The following is a 23945-nucleotide window of genomic DNA, read 5'->3' on the forward strand; positions in this document are numbered from 1 at the left end:
TTCAGAAACTAGAGTTGCTAAAGATTAACGAAAAAACGCTTACCCAATTTTACACCAACTTTTCCTTTTGCAGCTTTCAGTTTGACAGATAATTTTTTCTTTGCCAAGCTACCTACTTGCACAGTAACCATGCCACAGCACAGTTACAGTTCTGTTTATCCGCAGTAACCAGTTGTACTGCTGTTAATCTGAATTCCATTCCAGGGAGGAGGGGGGTTAGAAGTTAGCCCAGACATCTTGCATAGCTAGACAGATCAATGCTTTTCTTTTGCTTGCTATTATTATTATTATTATTATTAATCTTGAGGCTTCATTTGCAGATTGTGCTTTGGTTTGGGAACATGGTTCTCTCTGTCAGTCTCAAGGCATCTCCAATATAATCAGGAACTCTCTTGAGGTGTTCCAACTCTTATTCTGTGTATACAGCATTTTTCTCATTCAAACTCCTTTAAGCTTTAGAGTCGGTTTAAATATTTCTTCTAAATGTAACTGCACTCTGACACTAGTAAATTGTCTAGCTCCTTTGGTATCTGTTAAGTAGCTGTTATGTAGCATGAACTTTTCTGCATGCCTTTCAATTAGACATCCATTCTCATGGCCAAGAGTGGACTACTACTTGTTTGGGAATGACTCTTTGAAGTGATGGAGAACTTAATTTTGAGCATTTATCTTAAAGCCCTAAATATTGTTATTTGATTCATCAAGTAGATTGTGCGTTGGAAGTAGTTATCCAGACTGTTCCTAATATAAAGAGCTAAAAGATGTTGATTAATCTGAAATTTTCTTTCAATCTGTTGTATGGCTTTTCCCCCATTTCCATGTTGCCTTCCGAGATATTTTTTTCCCCTTGTCCTTTATGGCTGTTTTTAGTTTTCTCTCTATCTTAGTTTTTCATTATTGGAAAAATTTCTTATTTGGATGTTTGAAAAAAGCGCCAAAACAAATAAAGTAAAACAGGGAAGTTCTTTGGCCAGATGTTGCTGTTGGGTGTGGATTTCTGGTTTATAAGTATTAATGTCTGGATGAGAAATCCAGGGCACACAACCATCTGTTGTTCCAATCCCTACAATGAATGTGGAATTTCGTCTGCTGACCATATGTTTTCCATTGCTGCTGGAACAGTAAAATGAATTTGAGGATATTGTGGTCACTTTTTCTGCATTAAAATTTTTAAGCATCATAATAGAGAATCTGAGAAAGGAGAGAATTGGGAAAATGCTCATCGGAGGCTTAGGGGGAGAGAGAATCCTCGGAACCTGTCTTTTTACCTCAAATTGTAGTTAACTAAGTCTTCAGAATCCCTTAAAACCTCTTTGCATGAATACATGTGTATTTTCGTGTGTGATTGAGTTGGGAGGCATTAGGAGGCAAACACATGGTGAGGAACTGTTCAGTTTGCTTTAATGTGAGAGTGCATATGCCAAGCAAGAGTGAGAAATGCCACTGGCTGGCAGCAGGCGAGCAGGGTGCTGGACTGGGGGGACAGTTGGTTTTACTCTGCACGGTTCTTATTAAAATAAGAATGCATAGGATATCAGGGCAAAAACCTGGATATTACTTCATGATTGTTACATAATTCCATGTTATGTATGAGTTCGTGACCTATTGCAGCCTTATAAAAAAACAAACAAAACACTCTATTCTTTCCTTACAGTCTTCCTCAGTTACCCAGAGAAAACCCTACGTGTCCCATAAGAGCACTGCCGCATTGCAAGCCAACCTGATGGCGTCCTCTACTGCTGTGCCTGTAGGATTTCACTATGAAACAAAATACGTAGTTCTCAGCTACCTGGGACTTTTATCACAAGAGAAGCCGCAGGAGCATCCTCCTCCTCCTCCAACTCAAGGTAATATTTGCATATCCATCTGTACCTATTTATGTACAAAGCTGTATTTGCAATTAGTTCTTCAGCTGTTTGTGCATGGATGGAGAATGTTAGCCTGATGTTTAGTGCAAAGCATCTCTTATTTTATTCATTTAAAATAATGGGAAGATATGCTGATGGAAACAAAGCAGTTTGTATTTAGACTACTGTTTTAATTGGAGCTATGCCAGGGCTGGTTGGTGTTTATGAAGCAAATAAGTGGTTTTAGTAGCTGTCTTGAGGTTAGGAAGGATGGATACATATTATCTTTGTTGAGCCATCTTGAGAATTTGAGCCCATGCTTGCTTTTTTGGGGAGGCAAGTGGAAGTAAGCAAGGGTGAGGTGGTATTTACTGGCATAAACTCTTGAGTGATGACTTGAGCAATCTCATGTGCTAAATAGTTTTGCCCTATTACGTTAACACTTCTGTTGTTGTCAGTCAGTGGTAGTGCAGAGATGTGAGGCTTAACCTGGCCTATGCTGCATCTATTTATTTATTTATTTTTAAGAAGTCAAGGACTGAATGGAGTCAGAGTCAGATGTTTCTTCCAGAACAGGTCTGTGCATACAGGCGGCTAAATAAATAAATAGGAGACAGAATAAAAGAGGTTTGATAGATTGTTTCATCTAAACCTAGGTAGTAAAATTTGCTTTATGTTGTGGTGGCAAGCACTTAAACAATGTTGTTTGTCAAGATTGTTTTGGTGGCTTGTCACTTGTTAATGACGTTTCAGTCACTACTATTTAGTTCCTGTGACTCAGAACTTATTCTGATGAAAGGTGTATTAAAGAAAAAAAATGAAGACAGTCTGCAGGATCTTAGAATCTTTTTTTTTTTTTGAACAAGCATTTAAGAATGCATACTCTGTCATTAACTGAACTTACCTGTCATGGAAGTGAGAAACTCCTGAAAAGAAAAGACAGCATGAAAATTATGACACAAATGATTTTATCAGTCTGGTACTAAAGCATATAGCATATACTGGTTATATTATATATCATTTGTAAAATTAGTCTTTGTATATTTAAGGTATGTCTATTACTTCCACTTTGACTGCATCTGTGGTCAATGGAAGGAGAAGCACCCTAGTGCCAAGATGCTGTTTCATAAAACCCTTTGTTGGAAAATGGGCTTATTTTAGCAATAGCATCTCATTCTGAATATCCCATCTGGGATAACTGGGCTATAACTGGAAATGTATTGAGTACATATAAAGCTACAATGTGGAAGAGTGTTTTGTTCTGTAAATGCAAGATTCAGAATGGGAACTGAGTCTTAAAGCTTTTTTTTTTTTTAATAATTTGGCTGTAGTTACCTTTGAAATCTTTGGAAATTGAGGGGAAACCTTTCAACTGATTCTTATTACTGAAACCTCTGAGAAATATTTAAAGAGCAGTATTAAAATTTTATAAAGAAGCAGCTACAAATGCTTAAATAAAATTTTTGTAGTCAGCTAAGGGGACTTTTAAGCTCCTGAGTAAAGATAACTGTTGAGTCTACTTTTCAGATATTATTTAGATGTTGGCTTGTGTGACGGCAGGCTGTAGTTGGATTTGCAATTAAAATACTCTAAAGTGTTGATACTTTCTAAGTCTGTTCTTTCATCCCTGTTGCTCTAAACCTTTCCTTCTAAGCAGGAAATTCTCCTACATTTCCCCCACCCTCACTCTGAAAACCAGGCAGTGACCACAACTTCTCCTCTCCTGGTCATCTTTCACTGTAATTAGATCTCTTTCAGTGTTTTTACTGCTTTCTGATCAAAGCTTCTGGATAAAATAATTTTCCCTTACTTTTAATCTGCTGTGTCGTTTCTCGCTGTGTTTTGTGATGCCTTGGATGGACTTCAGGCTGTTATTGAACTAAGTGCAAACACTCCTGTTTCAGGATTGTTTAATTCTTTCCTAACTCGCTTTTCCGCTTTCCATGCTTCCAACAGCTCTCATTTGTCTGACAGTTACTTTTTAAAGATCTTTTCTCCTACTTCTTCTCTCATTGCTTGTAATTGCATGGTTATTTCAGCTGCACTCCCAGCATATGTGTGGTAACAGCCGTGTGTTTATTTTGAAGTTTTCTCTGCATCTTTTTGGAATATTAAGTAGTTTATATTATATATACAGTCTGTGTCGTCTTCTTGTCCGGCACGTGGCTGATGCCTGCTTGCAGAGAGCTGTACCAAAGCACTCTGCTGTATATGCTCTATATTCTCCCCTAGGGAGACAGTGAAAGAAGCAGCAGTCTATAATGGATATTACCTGCACTGCCTAATGCACTGCTGGAAGGTAGCTGGGTATTACAGTAACAAGCGTGGTCTGAGAAACCTGTCTAGAACAAGAGAGATGTGAAAGCCAGTAAACGAAAATTAATAGTTGTTCTGTAGAATCCCATCATGATGAGGAAACTTCTGGGTTTTGGTAACGAAGATATATGAGGGATAATAACAGTATGACATTACAGCATGCTTGTCAGTGTGTTTTTCAAGCACTGTCATCAACCGTTGATACAATATCTTGACTGATCCCAAGTTCCTTTCATTGATGATTTTTGTGGTACTTTAAAACGCTGGTCAGTAGTCTTTCTATGGCTGAACACTGTTGATTTATGAACTGAGAGGATTCTAATACGAAGTACCTGACACTTTATCTTATTTTGCTTTAATTTGGTTATTGTGCTGACAGACCTTTCATGGGAAACAATTGAAGCAGTGACGTTTTACTATTGCTGCTTTCTATTTTAGTTGCAGAACACTTCTTAATTTTATGTTTCATTCATATGAGGTATTGACTGTGGTATATGGTACTTTCCCTTCATGTATTTTTCTTAGATCCATATAGGTCCTTACTCTTTGTCTGATTTCTGTATCATATTATAATATAAGGGGAATATCCAGGAAGGCTGGCTTTGTCCTCACTTGTTAGTCTCCTGTCTCCTTTGGTATAGGAGGGTGAGGGACTCCTCTAGGGGGCGGTTTAGAGCAGGATACTGATTATGGCCACCTTGTAGCACCAGCTGGAGGATCTTCTCCCTTTCCATTGCATGTATACATAACATGGAGAAATAAGGCACACTAGGTGTAGTTAGTATTTCTGTACCTCCCTTGGGTCTCCTTCTACAGCAGTCTCACAGGTTTCAGTGAAGTTTCATCTCTCCTGTTAAACTAGAGAATGTATTTGATGGGTCAAAAAAACAATCAAAAAAGCAATCTTTCCCAACAGGAGTGGAACTATTTTATCTCTGCTAGAACTAGTAGGAGAAATGAATGCTTATGGCCATTCCCCTCCCTTTCCTCCTACAGTCATCTCCCCCAAACCTCTGCTTTCCTGCATTTCATACGGGAGTTCTCTTTCTGATACATGTCTTTTTGTTTCAAAAACTCAGATGCTCAGATAAGAGTAAATCTTTAAGATATTTGTTAGATTTCAAGTTACTTCTCATTTTTTTGCGGACATAATATGCATTACAAGACCAGTGGTTTTCGGAGGGATCTTATTTAGTGAAGAGAAAACTCAGACAAATTACATGGAAAATTACCTCAATGTATTTCCTTTTGGATCTCTTGGTTGGTCTTGATTTTGTAGCAAGAAAGATGGCTTCAATTACAAGAGCTAAAACCACTTCTGGCTTCAAGCAAAGAAGGCTGATCTAAGTCAACAACTTTGAAATTTTTAGATAGCTTCTCTTCTGTGCAGGGACTTCAGAGAGAACCATCCAGTATTCCAGGCTCTTAAAGAAATGACAGTTTTATTGGACAAACCAATCTTTTAACATTACGTCTCTATAGTATTCTGTAGTTGATTTCAGTGTAGTATTCTGTAGTGGATTTCAGTGTTTCCAGAGGAAAATCCAGAAAATTTAACTGGGCAATAATTTGAGAGATAATTGCTATTACAGTTCTGGCAGAATAGTGATTCTGCATGGCACTCACTTCAGTTTATTTAAAGCAAAGTCCATTAGCAGTAAATTCTGTTACTTTTTGGTAGGTTTTCAGGTAGGTGAACAATACAAATTGCCTGGGTAAATCTGATAAAGCACACACGATAAGATATCATCTGCTTAAGTTCACGTGGTTTTAGGCAACAGATGAGTACAATTACTTGAAATGTGTAGAAGCTCTCAGTTATCTGTTCATTAGATTGTGGAGAGATGCTTTAGTGTTTTTTCATAACTCTTATAGTATCTATAACTATTGGTTCATATACAGAAAATAAATACCAAGTATTGGAAAACATTTCTACATTTTTCCCCCTGAAGTTCATGCTCATTATAGAAGATTCCGGTCTGCTTCAGTTAGTACTACTTACTGTTTAAGTGAGTCAAAGTACTTTGTTTTTGTGATTCAGTATATTTTATTATAAATGCTTCATTTTGTTTCATCAAGGAGTAACTTTTAGTGTATTTCTGTTTTTTAATCTACTTCCCTGTGGTTTGACCCCATCCCATAAGCCTGTGGCTATAACAAAGATTCTGAAGGAAAGTAAGTTCTTCTGTGTTTTCCTTGACAGAATGAGAAATCTTAAATAATCCCTTAGCTCACATAGCATCTGGAAGATTTATAGTCACTGCCACTACTGCATGGTGGCATAGATTACTCAAGAGGTGAACAAGGTTTTGGCAGTTTTACAGTTTCCCTGAGGTGCGTGCTATCCAGAGTTCTTTAACCCAATTATCATGCACAGTGTTCTTTTGACCATTTATAATCTGATTTGGAATTACTGTATGAAGTACTGTATATAGACAGTGATGAAGGCATTTTAGTGGTTTCCAACACAAATTTCTTACAGCTGAGCAGTGTTGAACTGTTACTGGGAGAAATGGATTTTACATTTATTTTTTCACTTGCTTCGGTTAGAAGTGAACTCTGTTACATCTCAGGATGTGCAGATAGGCAGAGATGGTCAGGTTTCATGCATTGTGGGTGAGCTCAAGGCTCCTTTGTTGCCATCCCATATCTAACAGTAGTGCCTCTTATATGGTTTTGACCATCACGGGTTGGATTCCTGTCGTTGCAAGATTTATTGTTATCAGGTGACACTTGGAGTGGCTGTTGCAGAGTATCTTGGTTTTTTTCGTACTCTATCCCTGTATCTTGACTTACCCTTCATAGTACCTACTGTTGTTCTGTAGGAAATGAAGGAGTTTTTGAAGTGGTTTTAGCTTAGATGAATAACTCAATCCTTAGAAACTTTCCTCTTAGGGCAAAACATAGCTACTTTGTCTGAAAAGGTACATGTTGTGGGTCAGACCAATCCAGTTCGTGGTAATGAGGGAGGTATTTGCTGAACTGAGGCAAGGAAAGGGAGTTTTTGGGGGCTGACTTGGAGAAGTAAGAGGTGGTCCCTCCAGGAATGTGAATTAATTAACCCTCCTCTATGCCCACAAAAAAAAAAAAAGTCTGCTAGTTGGCAATGTCTTGTTTCTCCTTAGTTCTTAATATTTTGGACTTCTGTAGTTTCTCTTAAGATGAGCCTTCTTATGGTTTATAAAGAGCTTTTAAACATTTCTCAAATCAAGGGCTACATCTATGTGTTCTGGAGTTCACTTGGGTAATGGATATACTTTTTGTTAAAGGAAACATAAATATGTTTGTAGAGAGTTTTCGTGTATTTTTGTCACTTCTCAGTGCTTACAGAAATTTTAGACTCTTGCTTGTTCTCATTGTTTTAAAAAGTCTGAGATGTTAAAGAAATAGTAGAATCATGGTGAAAGTAAATTTTTAAGTCAATGTTGACTATACAGAAGTTAATATAGAGGCCTAGGAGAACTTGGAGACAGAAATATCGGTAAATTAAAATTACAAGCATAAAACAAAAAAAAAATCAGGAACAATCTGTGACATCAATGGCTTCTTCATTCACCCTACATTCACTTGAACTAAAAAGGCATAACACCTTTTTAGTCTCTCCGTACAGTTGCCATTATCTCTTGTTAGCCATAGTTTGACACAAACACTGTAGAATCAGATGTGAAGGCTCTCGAGCTCTGATGAATGATTTCCCATCCCTCCTCCTCCTGGGATCAAACCTGGGGAACGGGTTAGTCTTGTATTGTTACTAAATTGTTACTAAAATGGCCTTATTGTCAGAGTTTTACAGTTCTTTAGTAGTCATAACACTGATTGTAATGCAGTCCTTGATGAACTTTTAGAATACGTTTTCCCCTACTTTGCCGGTTGCCTCCAAATACCTGAAAAACAAAATCTTAACAAGAACACACTTGTGCAACAGGGAACATTTATTCCATAAATAGAAAGTAGAATGCACTAACTTCTTTGTGTAAGACTGTAACAGAGGTTTGTTGTGTCTTTGGGTTGGGAAAAGGCCTTTCAGAGTCAGTTTCCCAAAAGCCCATAATAGGCAAACCCATTTTTTCAGCATAGAAAAGCATTAAATGTCTATGGATCTTACAAGTGCCATTTGTGGTGTGACCATTTGCATTCTTAAACAATGAAAATATGTTCTCATTTACTAGAAGCTATTTTTAGTGTTTTATTCTACCTATTTGCAAACTGACTTGGAAGCTGCCTAAAGGAAAAAGGTACCACTCGCTTAGGACGTTTGCTGTTGGAATATGCTGTTCTCCCAACACTGGGTGCAATTTCTGTTGGTAGTGGTCAACATACAGGAGATGCAGAAAGCTGAAGTCCATTGATAATTAGGGGAATAAACAGTGCAAAGTCACTGGTCCGGGAGGTGTGGGTTTTTGATGTTTTGGCACAACTAAATAGTCAGGTGCTATTGGAATCAGCAGCTGCTGCAAAGTTGTGGGTGTTACGAGATGGAAACCATTGACTGTAGCACTGATTATCTAAACAGCTCTTTTGTACACTGGCAGCAATGGAATTTCTCTTCCTTCCATTTTCCGGGTGACTTATTATCAAGTATGACAGCTTGTCATGTGTGATCATCATCACATTAGTCCCGTGAGAACGGGTGCTCTTCTGAATACCCTCATCCCTTCCGTATACAGGGTGAAGCACAGGTTAAAATAAGAGTTTGTACTTGCATGTACTTGTTGCGCTTGACTGTGAAGCAGTGGTTCGGTTGTTCAAAGAGGAGACCTTAAAGGGACTGACAAGGCATTAGTGAGTGTCTGTTCATTAACCAAAAGGAGGAACAGTTTGCTCCTCTCTGGAATTTATTCTTCAGAGTGGCAAAGAGAGGCTGTTTGAGCAGGGATTTAAGAAGCTAAATAAAGTTATTCTGAACATAGTGGTGATGATCTCACTATGTGGTTAAGTAAAATGGAATTAAACTATTTGTTGTTCCATTAAACTGTTCACATAAATAAATGTAAACATTTTACACTGACTTTTACGTCAGTTTAGAAAGATTTTGTCTCTCAGGTATCTACTGAGTGCTGAGTTTTTAAGCATTAGCACACATTCAGTGGGTTGATTCTGTTGATTTTTAACTTATTTTTCAAATGTAGGAGACCTTGCAAGCTTATTGTCTAGTGGTTTTTTAAATACACAAAATGCATAGTATACTTTGCTACACATCTGTGTGTGTTAACTAGTATCATTGCTTTTATGGTTTTCACACACCCTGAAATGAAAAGTGGTGATATTATATGTCCATTATGGAGGAAAGGGGAAGGCGATACAACACTTGGAGTTCAAGCAGATTTAAATAGGATGAACCAAAGAACATAGGCAGTTGTTCATAAGACCACCAAATTATGATTTAGTATCTTCAAAACAGGAATGAAGACATGCCAGAAAGCTGCACTGGATGTTGCAGGACTTAGCCAAAGATTTGGATGTGAAATACAGGTGGTGAGGAGGAAATGAAGTCAGATGATACCAACATTACAGATATAAATCCTTTCCCTTTTCATTTTCTTCAACTGAGTGAAGAACATCTGTGGAGAAGAACGATGTCTAGATGCCCAGGTGGAGCTGTAGGCAGTTGGTGTAGGTGAAGAAAAGGTGAGATAGGTTGGAGATAGGTCAGTATTTGGATGCGTGAGTAAGAAACAGTGGACATGGGCAACATTGTCAGAAAGTTGGCCAGGAGATGGTGTTTAAATCATGGGCATGAGAGGACATGAAGTCCTAAAAAAGAATTCTAAGGAATATTCAGAAGTAAGAGAGCTAAGAAAATGTGTTTTGGGTAACCCAATCACTGATACTGTTGAAAGTAGCAGAGTGCGGGGCTAATGAAGACTGATAACTCACCCAAAACTTGGGGAAGGAAATGGCTGGAAGGGGGATTACTTAGCAAAGGGAAGTTTTGTGGTTAATTTTATTTGTTTATTTATTTATTTTCAAAGTAAGTTGATACAAAATTCACTTTTATATTCACGTGGATATAACAGAGACCCATTTTATCTTTGTGGGATGTTTTAAGAAATTGAAAAAAAGGAAGAAGAAAATTTCAGTGGTAGGCTGTTGATTCAGTGATGTTTGGTGAAAATAAGACAGCGGTTAATGGAACACTTATTGTAGTGTGCTTTAAGAATGGGATTTGAAGACATGCTTGAAAGCTGATGGAAGAAATAAAGATGAGCAAATACAAAGAAAAAGCAGCTAAATAGCAAGAGTTTTGCGCTGGAACTCTGTCCCAGACATGTAGTCTTTCCATTAGTACCCATCCCATAAAACAGTTACTTGAGTACCTTGTCATATGGCCTTATATTGGAAAGGTTGACATTCAGCAGGCAGTTCCTTAAAGATTCAAATGTTTTAAATACTTTGGCTTGTTTGGAAATAGTTTTATGTCTCTGTTTTGCTACAGCATGATAATCAAGATGATTGAGAGTCTATATAATCCTGAATCATATGGCTGAAGCAACTTCTTGTTACCAAATATCTAGATTCAGCACACAGAATATGTATTTGTGATCCCAAACTACAGCATGTAGTTTTAATGACTGGTTATTTATGTGCCTTGGTTTGATTTTGGTCTTAAATTTAAGATAAGTTTGTTTTTAAAGCTGTTATATATTCTGTTTGTGGCTTTACAGTTCTATTTTTTTTTTTTAATGTATTCATATTTAAAGCACCTATTCTATCTTGAATAGGTGGGGAAGTTATGTGTTTCTGGGTTCATATAATAAGACTTTTGTAATAAGTGCCCTTAAGGGATAATAGTTTCTATGTTGCTGTCTCAAATAGAACTTTCACCTTGAATTCCTTTATAGTTAATATTTCTATATCGTGTTCCATTATCTACCTTATTTGAAATAACTATGAATAATTTCTTTTGTTTCTTTTAGGGACTCAACAACAGCTTATGGCACAACATGCTTTGGAGAAGGAGGCTTTGGAGAAGATTAAAATAGAAATCGAGGAGGAGCTAAAACGTCTTGATGAAGAAATCTTGGAAGGTGTTCTTCAGATTTTCCCATTTCAATCAATAATCTCTGTGCACTATAAGGGTAGTTAATTTGTAACAGGTACTCTAGTTAAAGAGGTTTTTGGAAGCATTGAATCTCTTTACCCTCCTACCCCCCCCCCCCCCCCCCCCCCAAGATTTCTACACCTTGTCACGTGAAGGAAAATAGTTAAACGTTACCATTTGGAGTGGTGGAGTCTAGCCAAAGCAAACAATTGAATGACATTTAATAGGCTACTATAAATAATGAAATGTAAGCAGCCCTGAAGCTGCTCCAGTTGATGACAGGAGTGAAATCATTCTTTGGCGGCTAATATTCAGAGGAGTGTGGACTTAAACCATCAGATTTCTCACTTCCACTAGGTTTATTTTTTGTGATGTGATGTGCTTTGACCTGTAGATGTGGCTTTTATAGGACTCCTAACAAGGCATGGTTTGGAAACAATCTTTGCTATGCCTGTGTGTTGCAAATTGGAAATTTGAAGTAGAAAGGTTCTAGAGCTGTTTGCATTCGTCCATACAGACCATTCTTAGAAGTTTTAAACTGAGAAGGAAAAGGTTATATAAACAAAATATTATTTAAAAAATGATACTCTAGTATTGCTGCAGGCACATCCATGTGTGGGGAAATTTTACCATGGAAAAGAGGCTCTCTTTGCTGCTCCGTCAGGGTTGGCATCAGTTTAAAGTTGAGAATAGTTGCACATTCAGCTAACTTGCTGGTTAGGATGTAGTTGTGAAATAAGAGCTGGAGGGGAAATGTAGTTCAAAGTACCACTTCCAGAATATATTTGGACCATGCTTGTTTTACTACGGTTTGTTCATAGCATGTTTTAACTATAGAGTTGTGATTTCTTCGTCCCTCATGTAAATTGTGTTAACTGGTAGGATAAGAAATTTGAGACTGCTGATGTTCTTATATGAATCTATTATATTTTATTTAGTATACTTTTTTCTCTCAGCATTTACCACTACAGGATTTGACTGCCACACTTCCCCAGTGTTCAGTCCTGCCAATCCAGAGAGCTCGATAGAAGACTGCCTGGCTCATTTGGGGGAGAAAGTGTCCCAGGAACTGAAAGAACATCTGCACAAAGCACTGCAGAGCTTGCTTAGCAAGTGAGTTTCCATTTGCTTTTTTAAAGGGAATGTGCTTCTTATTGCATTGTGAGTGCTGCTGAAATGCTCAATATGGGACTACATTTTGTATTGGATTTCTTTCTTTTTCAATGTTCCTTTATCTGGCTGGGTTTTATTTGTTTTGTGTTGTACTGTGCAAATGCTTCTTTCTGGTATTTGCTCTGTGCATTAATGTAAGTTCTGAAATTTTTCTAATCTTTTATCATTCAACTTCTGAGACTAATTCAAGTAGTTTGAGTTGCTGGTGAAACTAGCAGCTGGCAGCTGCCATTGCCAATTTCATGAATTCTGGGCTGTAGCCAGATAAACTTCTTTTACTTTATAGTTAAGAGTGAAGCTGAAGGTTTGTTTGTAGTCTGGCTCAAGATGAGTGGGAGAGTTTCCCTGAAAGGACAGTAGTTAGATGTTTTATGATGACTATTAAGCTACACATCTGAAGCAAATGTGGGCCCGTGGGCTAACTGTGGTGCCTTAAGAGCTGTCCTGCCAGTTTAAGCTTATTGCTTAAATAGCACATTGTACTTGGCATGCTAGTATCTTGATTAATGTCTTGCAAATTGGTAAAATTTTATGGTTGCTTGGGTTTCTATTGTAAACTACAAGCCTGATTTTAATGGATCCACATGAACTACTTCTGGCTGTTCTGAGTGACCTCCAAAATGTATTTGTAGAGAGCTGGAAGGTGCTACTTTAGGGGCAGTTACATAAATGCAGTTATGAAGGCAACATAAGCAAATAGCTATCTGAGTCTACGTTTTGTAGATTGGTTTAAATAATATGGCTCAGAAGAAGCTGAGAATCTCTAGTATTATTTCAGAGTTTGTGTGGCTTTGATGAACTGTTTGAACAACAAGACAACAAGATACTGGAAGTCTAGATATCGGTGCCTAGTGTATACTTTCTGGTGCATGGGGCTTAAGCCTTCCGTACGTGCATTGGAGAAGCATCTCATGCCCTCATGAAGGTAATACTCTTTGTGGCAGGCTTCTGGAAGATTACAAATTTTGGAGGTCATCCCATCTGAACATCAGGAAACACCTTTTCATTATGAGGGTGACTGAGCACTGACATTGGCTGCCCAGAGGGGTTGTGGAGTCTCCATCCTTGGGGATATTCAAAGGCTGTCTGGGCATGGTCCTGGGCAGCCTGCTGTAGGAGACCCTGCTTGAGCAGGGTCGTTGGACAGGATGTTCTCCAATGTTGCCTTCCAAACTCAACCATTCAGTGATTCCTTAACTAGCTCCCTAGTCATCAACTAAGGGTTGACATTTTGTGACCAATATAATGTAAAACTGACTGTTCAAAGTCAGGTGGGACAGTGCTTTGGGCAACCTGATGTAGTGAACGATATCCCTACCCGTGATCTTTAAAGGTCCCTTCTAACCTAAACCATCCTATGATTCTATGACTCTGACCTGGATTTCACAGCAAAGGTGCCATGTAACATCGGACCAGACAGATGAAGATGATTGTCTCTTTTTCTGTGAATCTCCAAGGGAAAAGTACACTATGCAACTCACCATTTAACTTTGAGAAACTAATATATAGTCTGTCTGCTTCTATATGCAGTTTCTATAGGGTCAAAAAGTAAGCTCAGTATTGTGTAAACTAACAATTGCTTATTCACAGAAAAGAGTATGTGGGGTACAAGTTTCTCCTTAAGTGGCAAAAGTTATGCTAGTGTGTACCTCCAGAAATGGCAGAAGCTTATCTGCCTTTACAAGCCAGGCATTTGTCCCATGTGACCTTAAAAACTTGTACTTAGTATCTTCTGAAGAGCTGAGGTTTTGATAAATACCTCATGACACAGTAAAAAACCAGACTGGCAAGAAGTCGGAAAATTAGCAATAAGCCTTGCAACCCATCCTTTTTGTGTGTCTAAAATGGGAAATTGAAATAACAGCATTTTAAGTTTAAATGTCTTAAAGGTTGTAGATAATTGGCTGACTGTTTGACATTGAGGAGTCATAACTGGTGCACTCTAGGTTGATTGGTTTTGGAAGGTTCCTCAGATGAGGTGTTTGACAATTAAGTGGTTCTAGCTTGTTAGTAGCCTGATGGTTTAGGCTTCTTGTGTTTTCTGTGGGAAAATATTTGCGTTCTAAGTATTTTTTTTTATTTATATGCATACATACGCACATATATATAAAGTCTGAAATGCTTGTGAAAACATGTTGACACGCATGCCTTTTCATAAGGCAAACCAGAGCCACTGTTTAATCTCTTGATAATATCCTTCCTGCAGCTGCTGTTGCTGTTCTCATCCCACTGATTGATTTGGATTTGCGTTTTAAAGGAACTAATGTACAAAGGAAGAGAATGCACTTAAAATGACAAACCCAAATGATGTTTTTCCCAGTGTGCTTTAACTCTGTTCTTTTGCCCACGTTTGCTACAGTAGTGCTATTTGATGCAATACTTATTTATTTTGCGTATATTTTCCTGTCCTTTTTACATGCGTATAAACAAGTCTGTTATGGTACAGTAGGCTGTTAGATCATGACAGATTCTTGGAGTTCAATAAGCAGTCATCTGTCCAATTCCAGTTACTGTTACTTCCCTTAAACTAAAGTCTGAACTTGCCTTTTGTTATGATCCGGCTCAGGACAACTTATTTTGAAGCAGCACATCTTCTGTCACTTGACAGAAAGTCTTTATTGTTACTGACTCTAAGATACTTTTCCTCCAAGATCATACAGTATGTAAGAGAGGAATTTTATCATCCCAATTCAAAGAAGCAGAGATATGATAAATCTAAAATAGAGGTATCTACTGAAATACAAAAGGGGTTTTGTGATCAGGAGTGCTGTTTCTTGCAAATAAAGGCATTAATTCTAACATAATGTTAATGCAGTCAAGCAGTCTGTGTTGGTTCATAGCCTATATTTTTTATTGGCCTTTATCTCACACATGAATTTCATAGTGGAATTTTCTGTCCTTAAAGTCTTAGAATATAAAAATTATATGCAAGAGCTTAGAAATTTTGGTAGCATATCAGAGAACCTCCTTATCGAATGTCCTTTAAGTTGTAGAGTATCAAATTATTATGAAATTCACTTAAACAATTATATGAAATTGTGTAACTGGGAGAAGGTGATGCCTTCCTGACCCTACTTGTTTCTAGTGTTTTATGTCCTGAAACATGAGACTTGTTAGCTCTTGAAAATTATTTGCTGTAATACATGTGAAAATATTTTGTTCTCTGGAAACTGAGAATTTTATTTTATTCTTGTTCTTTTGTTTCCTTTTATAACTTTCAGTGTTTAACTTCTGCAGGCCGGTGACATATCAAGAATATCGAGAGCGCACACAAGAGACAGCTGCTCATGCCACTGGATGGAACAAGGTACCAAATAAGTGACTTTCACTTTGATATCTCTGGCATCTATTTGATGTCCGCAGTGTTTTTACTAGGTACAGTTATGCTTCTCAGAGGACCAAGAATAAAAAGAACACACTTGGTTTTAGTATGACATAACTTTCACTCTCAGAATGGTAGATGTGGACATAATACGTAGTTTTTAGATAATTTAGCCAGAAATTATCTAATGAAGTATTAGGTCAATCTTCCTTTATTACTGTAAAATGAAAAGTTAGAGTTGTTGCTTGACATATTTTTTAAAAAATAATCATTAAACGTTTTTAAATTCCCAAGAGAGATTTCTTTCTTTAGCAGTTTTGTAATGAAATCTGAGACAGGTGTTTTAATAATATTTCTCTGCTGTTTCTTTGCTCCTATCTCAGGTTCAAAGTATATGTTAAAAAAAGTGCTAAACTTAGTGAAAGTAAAAATTGATAATATCTTCACAACATTTAAATTGTTCAGAAAACATAAAGATGCCTACCTGCTTTCAGGAGTACTTACCTCAAAAGAACTGAAGCTTCTTTTTAAAACAAAATGCAAATCTGTAAATGAACTATCTTATGTTTTAATGTAGAATGAGTATAATTACTGTTCCCAGATTCATCTTTCATTAATCATCCAAATTCATCATCTTAATCTTTCTCTGATGGGTTCAGTGGGCATCAGAAAAAGAATTAAAGGATAAAATAACTACTTGCAAATTTCACTCAACAAATTGAGTGTTAAAATTTAGTCTTAAATTTAAAATAGAGCAAGAAATCTTTTTTCCCCTCTTTAATTATTTTTTCCGGAAATACTTTTCCTTAACTAGATTTTCCTGCTTACTTCAGAAACTGATCATCTAACCAAGGGTGTGGGACTTTTAAAGCAGTTTATTAAATGTTGCTTGACAAGTTACTGCCTGTGGCTTCAGCAATTATAATTGGCGCATGTGTTCTTTCAGTTTATCATCTTGTGATTCATAGCGTTTTAGTTTAAACAACCATGAAATCTGATTATCAAGAAGGTGTCTTAAGCTAGCACATTTTACTTTTCAGTTGGCAAAAACTAAAAACAAGCATAAACCCAGTCATTGTGGCTCAGTTGGCAAGGGAGGATGTGGATAGAGCTTGTCAGTTGCCTACTACGTCTCCGTAGCTGTTGGTACTCACCTCTTGAAGATACAGCCCTGGGTGGATGGATTGGCTGCATCTGGGGGTTTATGATTTAGCCTTCATTGCTGCTACATTTGCGCAGCCCCTGTGGCTTTGATCCCCATCAGCTTGTCATTGAAAATATGAAAAGATATCTTTGCCATCATCTTTGCTTACCTGTAACGTTTGTTGCTACAGAACCTATAGTCCACAAGCAAACCAGAATTGAAATTTTGTAGAATAATACAGCATCTGTTTGTATTGTTTTCATGGTAGCTTGATGCTTCAGGAATGCCCAGCAGTTCCTTTAATAATACTTGTTTTGAGGAGATGGAATACATTTGTGTTGTTTTCATTTCCTTCTAAATTCCTTTATCATCTTCATCAGAATTGTATTTTATAACAGAATAGATCTAGGTATCTTTCCTCCAACCTCAACTTAGCTTAATTTTCACTCTAAAGAAGCTGTTAGAAAAATAATTTTAAAATGTAGCCATAAATAGACATAGGATTAGGTCTGATTAGCAGGCATGCAGCAGCAGCAGCAAAATGCGACTGTGCTTGGCCACAAGTTAGCGAAAAACTGAAGGGTGTATATATAAATCGACTCTCTCAGGAGAACTGAAGCTTACTGCCTTTTATGACTAAATAATAAGAAAACCTACAGCTAGCTGAGCTAGCTGAACAGAATAATAAATCACTCCCCATTACATGCTCACAGCTGTTACATATCCTGTAGTTTCTTGGGTGGAGCAGAAATTGAAGATGAACAGTAGCTGTGCTGTGGCAGATGTCAAAGGATTGAAAAATGTGGAAATACCTTCCCACAGGCAGAATTCTGCGTAATCAGGGCTTATGGTTTGATCCAGACTAGAAGAAATAAAACAACTGAAGCTAGTAGATGGAATGTGTTTTCAGTTACATGTAAGCTGTATCTGTTGTGCTCAGTAGTAGCGTCTTGCACAGCAAGGTGCTCTTTTTGCTTTCAGTAGCCTATGAACTAGTATATAAAGTCTTGCTTTGAATTTCTGAATTTCTGTTGTAGGTATGTATTATTGTAGCATATGTATATATAAAGGCCCCACCTATTTAATATATTGAATGTGATGCACTCAGAAAGCCACACTGATCGCTTAAAGGCCCAATATCTCTGTGGCATAAAGCAGACTCAAAGTAGTCTTTGCAAATCTTGCTTGATGTTATGTGTACGAGAAACATGGCATACAGGTAAGCGTGTACTTCTGGGAGGCACTGGATTACCTAGCTGGGTAGCTGGTTGGAGGTTGAACGCGAACAAAGGCTTGATCTGTCTGGTTTACAATTGGGAAGGTCTCATTTTTAGTCATATCAGTTTTCGAAGAACCTATTCGTTATATAGGCCTGAGCAGAAAGAAGACACTTCTAAATATAGCAGTTACTTTTTCTGTTTAAAAATGTGGATCTTTTCCAGAGTGCAGTGGTTTGTTTGAATGGCTGAAGAGATTTGGTTAACTGACTATAATGTGGGATGTAAAGGAGTGTTTTCAGTCACTAAAACATGAATATCGATCTGAATGGGGAAGTATTCCAGGGTAAACTAATACATAGGAACATAAGTTCTTCCATTAACATCCCACAGAAGCAAAGTTTACCCACAGTGTTAGTAGTGCTGGTATTCAGTTAAAAAAATACAGGAAAAGAAATTATTTCATGTATTTCTCAGAAATTGTGAAGTGAAAATAACAGGCATGATGTTGAATTCTGTAAAGACAAGGAGCCTTCACCTTGTATTTGAAATAAGGCTCTTTAAAACAAAACAAAACCACCTCAAACTTAGGGCAAATTATATTTCTGTAATAAAATAAATGTAATAAAAATTGAAATACTCCACTGCTGAGTTTTTATGGGTTTTGCTTAAAATTGAATATTGTATACATACTCCAAAATACATAATCCCACTATCATGTATCAGATAAAGGGATAAAAAATATTCGTATTGAGAGTAACCTGAACTGATAAGTAGGTTAGCAGTCATCTTACTGTCCCATTTTTACTGATAATTGGAGCCAAATAATAATACAACAAAAATGTAAGAAATAATAAAGAATTATTTGAATTTTATGTTGAAATAGTCAAAAGGCACACAGAAGTGGCAATTACTTTGGATAGCTTCTTCAAAGTGTCTGAACTTTCTTTGTAATTTTTTTTTTGCATTTTTGAATTTGTAATATTGTACTATGGGATTGCAATAGTATAATTCACAGAAATTTTTCATTTACTCAATCAGAAATATTCTGATAGTACAGTAGTTTTTTTTAATGATACCCTAGAAGTTTTCTCCTGCCAACTATTTTCTGGCATGCTGTGCTTGATATTGTATATGTTTTTCTTCAGTCAAAATATAAACAGCCCCTACTGTTTCTTCCCAGGCGTACTGGTGGAGGGAATTGCAGTTGCTTTGAATTGCTAAAGCTGTATTTTTACTTTGCTCTAGTTAAACTTCATCACCATTCACATAACTACTCTTATGTACAGAAAGCTGTTGTTAACCTTTATGGAAGTGCTGTGAAGGTAATTTCTTAAATGAATTTAGGGACAGTATCATGCGAACCTGTTCCTCCAGTCTCAAAGGCAGAAGTGTCAATAACATCAGTGGGAAAGGAGAACCAGGTGGTGTTTGTGGCTCTGCACGAGACTGGTATTAAGAGTCTGACTTTGGTCCCTCACTTCTGAGGCCTGCAGAGACTTGCTAAATTTGGGAGGAGTGGATGGATTATATATTTAAGTTGGCAAAGGAGGAAGGCGACAGTCATGTTCAGTACGCCAACATTTGAGCTCTCTTCATTTCCTAAGAAGCTTCTTTTGCCTTTGTTTCTCTTGCCTTCAGCTTAAAGTAAATGTCAAATATTTTGAGATCTCAATGTTCATGCTGTTGTAGAGTTATGTGGGTGTGCCCAAAGCCTCTGAAAGATGCCTGGTCTTGACAGCATGCTTTTTTTTCTTTGATCCAAAAAGATTGATGTTTCTTCTGACACTTGCCTCACCTTGACGTGCTCCTTATGTTTCTGCACTGTAAGTTTGTACCTCCTCTGCCTCTGAGTTGAGATTAATTACAACAAACTCAAAAAACCCCAAGGCTTTTAAAATTAAAGCACCATTTTGTTCCTAGTTAAGTGAGTTCATTGTTAACTGTTCCTCCCAGAACAGTACTATAACCTGTCTGTCATAGTATTGGACTCTCAGTTGTTAATCAGCTGGAATGTCCTAAATTTATCAGATTACAGGCATTTTTAAGCCTCCCATCTGTTTTCAGTTGTCCATCTCAGTGTGACTCCATCAGAATTTAATACAAATCTCAAACCCAGCCTACTTTTTCCTATTCATCTGCCTTCAGTTTTGCATCCTAAAGTGTGATTTCTGGGAATAGTAATGGAGGATATTTGCAGAAAAGAAAATCAGGCTGAAGGAGAAGGAGACTGGGAAAGGAAGGAGGCTTTTGGAGTTCAGTCTGAGTGGTAGTATTAGCCTGCATCTGCTTTGTGCAGCTGTGAAACTATTCTTATTCGCAAAGTGAACAGATGTGCAATGCAGTTGTGACAGACTAGGTGCAGTAAAACTTACAAATATTTTTCTCTTGCATTATAATAGTGCTTTTTCAGATGCTAATGGCTTCAATTCATACCAGTTTCCTGAACTTGGCAAAGTGCTGCATATAAACTTTGCCCAGAGGGCCACTTGCCTGCTCAAGGAGAATACATTTAGAGTTTATAAGTTCAACTGCATGTTGTTTAGGCAAACAAAAACAATTTCAGAAGGAAGTGTCTAGAACTGTGTAATATGAAGGAGGTGGGTTCACAGTGTCTGGCAGCTTCCAGAGCAATTCACATTTGGGTTAAGGCTGAGCTAAAGACTAAAAGGTTTGGAAGGAGGAATGGGAGTAGGAAATGAGGGAGGGAATTCTGTACATGTTGAATTTGATGTAGGAGGGAGAGTTTAACATGGAAAGAGAGGGGTTTGTGTTTGTTACTTTAAATATGTCTGTAATGTTATGCAGCTGGGAGGAGTTGGTTGTTTCTGTCCTGTCTGAAAGCCAAGTGTGAACTTCTAAAGAGACTGTCTGGTGCAGTGCATCTATTCAAGAATGTGTATGAGTTTGCTGTTTAAATACAATTTGGATGCATAATCCCTTCAAGCTATTTATAATGTTGCATCCTTCCACTTCTGGGCTACTTAGTTCTGGACTTGTTCTGTTTCCTTACCTGAATCTTGTGTTGGGAAAAAATGGGGTTTAGGAAAGCACTGCAGTCCTGTTCAGTGAAATTCTCAAGTTAGGTTGTGGTGTTTTGCTTATGAGATTAAGTGCGTCTTTCTTAACCAAATTGTATTGTTTTTCTGCCTTGTGTCTTCACAAAAATGAAGCGTATAATCCATGATATCTTTGGACCACATGAATTCTTCTGTTTTACCTACACAGTAGTATTGATAATGCTTTCTGTATTTATTCACAATCCTTGTTTGTTGAAGGTCTTGGTACCCCTGGTTCTGCTACAACAATTTCTGATGGAGTTAACCAGACGGGGCCAGGAACCACTGAGCGCACTTGTGAACTTCGGAGTGACATATCTAGAAGACTATTCTGCAGACTATATCATTCAACAAGGAGGATGGGTAAGAAGACAATGTTTAATTTTCATACCTTGTTCAAAGCTTATTTCTAAGTGTGATACTTGTCTTAATAGGAGTCAAAGCTAAGAAGGGTTGCTAGAAGTAAGCAGATGAGAGAAGGAATGCCCCAGAAAAAGAAAAAAAAAAAAAAAAAAAAAAAAGGCAGGAGGTCAGGACTATACAGTTGGAAAGGGATCTTGGGCAGTCATCTATTTCACCTCTCTGCCCCAAGGCAGAACTGACTTTTACCCATTCATTTCTGATGTTGACATTAAAGACCTATGTGATTGGACTACACAATTTCCCTAGGCAGTCTGTTCCAGTTCTTTGCATGTCTGGTTTGTTGGATGTCTGTTGAAATTGAAGAGGTCCTCAGATGTCAAATAACAACTAGTTATCATACACTGTGCCTTAAGATGCTAATTTGTTGCTATACGGTGAGGTTTTCTTTGTATGTTCTTTCCTGTTAATGTACATACATAATTGCATTTAGAAGCAAACACCTGTCACAAGAGATACTATGCCCGAGAGGCTTATCTTTTTAATATTATCTTCATACTCTGGAAATGTTATACGGGTTTGTTTTCCTCTTAAATTTCAGAGGGTTTTTTAGCAGATAAGTAATTGGGGAGAACTTCATACAGAAATGTCAGTAGGTACTAATTTATTTGTATAGTAAATGACAAAATAGCTAATGCATATTGGATTTTTATAGTTATATAGGAACGTGGATAGAACGAGCAAACAAGATTTCTTTGTGCTGCATTTCCTTGTGGAAATCTTCACTTCATAGTAACCAATGTTCCCGAGTCATGGCATGCTGAGAAAGTTTCATTTAAAAATACATCACAGAGGCAGCTCACAGCCGATGAGCTGGGTCTTGAAGGTAGAACTGTGCTAAAGGAGGCTGAGCTTTAGATTACTGGGTTTGGGAAGCATGCCAGATTTGAATGGAATTAGTCTGGGATTAGTGAAATGGCTCCAGCAAGTTGATTTATTCTAAAAAGAAAAGCTGTTCAGGAAAACACAGTGATTAAAAAAAAATGCTAGTAGGAAGAATCTCATTCAAGCAGCTTCTTGTATTTCAGTACTTTATCTGAATTGTTCTTTAAGAGTAGTTTGTTCCAGAATTTCTGCATGTCTGCACCTTCCTATATCCTTTCCCTTCCTGGCAATTGTAATAATGGTTTTCAAAGCCTGTGGGAGGGATTGTTTGTCTTTAATGGACAGAAACACTAACAGCATGCAGCCAAATGACCTTAGGTCATTTGATAAACGCACTCACATTTCAGAGTATTTTCATCATAGGGAAAGTCTTTACTTGCAGCTTTAAGACAGATGGATGTTAGTGCTATTTTGCTTTTCTGCCTTTTTTTTTTTTAACCTCAGAAGAGGCTGAAGTCTGTTCTCTATCCCCTATTTGAGGCCTGCTATAAACATACTTAATACAGCATAAAGCCTCTCAAAACAAGCAGCTTTCCAGCATGGCCTCTAAGGGAGGGGGCTGTGCTTTGTGTTTGTGTGACTGTGCATGTATGTACAGATCTGGGTAGTCGGTGTTTAATGGGCTACGAGCTTGTCTGTATACATCCAGTCAGGCATAAAATCAGACTGACATAAGCGGTACAGCAAACAAACCAGGGCTATTTTTGAAACAGCAGAAGAGGCGAGGAAGGAGACAAGGTGATGAAAATCCTTTCCAGCCAAATTAATGTAGCTGCACTAACCCTTTGTGAGTTGCACTGGGAATGGGGTTGGGGACCCACTGGGCTTGTGGCTTTACTTGGAGGACAGCAATATATGGTTTTATTGTCTTTTTTTCTTTCCCTGTAATGAAAATGTACATTTTTACAGAGTGATATGCTTCTTGGTTTCTTCCAAATTTGTGGGATGTTGTTCTGGGGATGGCAGTACTGAGATTGGGGCATGGCGTGAGGGTGGGAGAGTGTGCGTGTTTCTGAGAAGCGCTGGGGGAGAACCAACCGCCTGGCAGGTTGTTAGCCATCAGGCAAGTGTTTTGCTTTTTTTTTTTTTTTTTTTTTTTTTTTTTTTTTTTTAAGATAAGCATCCGCCACAGGAGCTCTGTGTGCTGGATCAAGTTGTCAGTAATACTTTGCTAGAGCTGTAAGGGCAATGTATAAACGTGGGGGTCTCCAGTGAATTATGTTGCTGTGACAGTAAGAGGTTCAATTTTTGTGTTATTCTGGTGCTGTGTGAAGATAGGTCTTCCCTACAGCTGCTAAGAGCTTACTTAAAACTGAAAAGATATCAGAATAGCCTGTCTGTTTTTTCATGGCTCTGGAGCAGAGGAGAGCTTCACAGGAGTCAGCTTTTCAGGGGCAGACGTGATCTGTAGCGTCTCTGGCGTTGTCTCTCTTCCCTTGGCACCACATAATTTGGGATCATCCTCAATTTTTGGATTGAAGCCAACCTTTGCCAGGAGGGAAGTAACCAGTCAAAGGTAA

General features: G+C 37.7%; 1 protein-coding gene across 1 annotated transcript in view; it reads left to right on the top strand.

Annotated features, from left to right (window-relative positions):
* BCL2L13 (BCL2 like 13) overlaps positions 1 to 23945 on the top strand; it is a 38689-nt gene that overhangs the window by 4008 nt on the left and 10736 nt on the right. The window contains exons 2-6 of the mRNA XM_082492246.1: positions 1655 to 1847; positions 11081 to 11191; positions 12162 to 12318; positions 15616 to 15685; positions 21340 to 21483. Coding sequence (XP_082348372.1) covers positions 1724 to 1847; positions 11081 to 11191; positions 12162 to 12318; positions 15616 to 15685; positions 21340 to 21483 — 606 coding nt within the window. The 5' untranslated portion in view covers positions 1655 to 1723. The remainder of the gene's footprint in view (positions 1 to 1654; positions 1848 to 11080; positions 11192 to 12161; positions 12319 to 15615; positions 15686 to 21339; positions 21484 to 23945) is intronic.

The sequence above is a fragment of the Vanellus vanellus genome (genome assembly GCF_965231255.1).
Source record: "Vanellus vanellus genome assembly, chromosome: 1".
Classification (NCBI taxonomy): Eukaryota; Metazoa; Chordata; class Aves; order Charadriiformes; family Charadriidae; genus Vanellus; species Vanellus vanellus.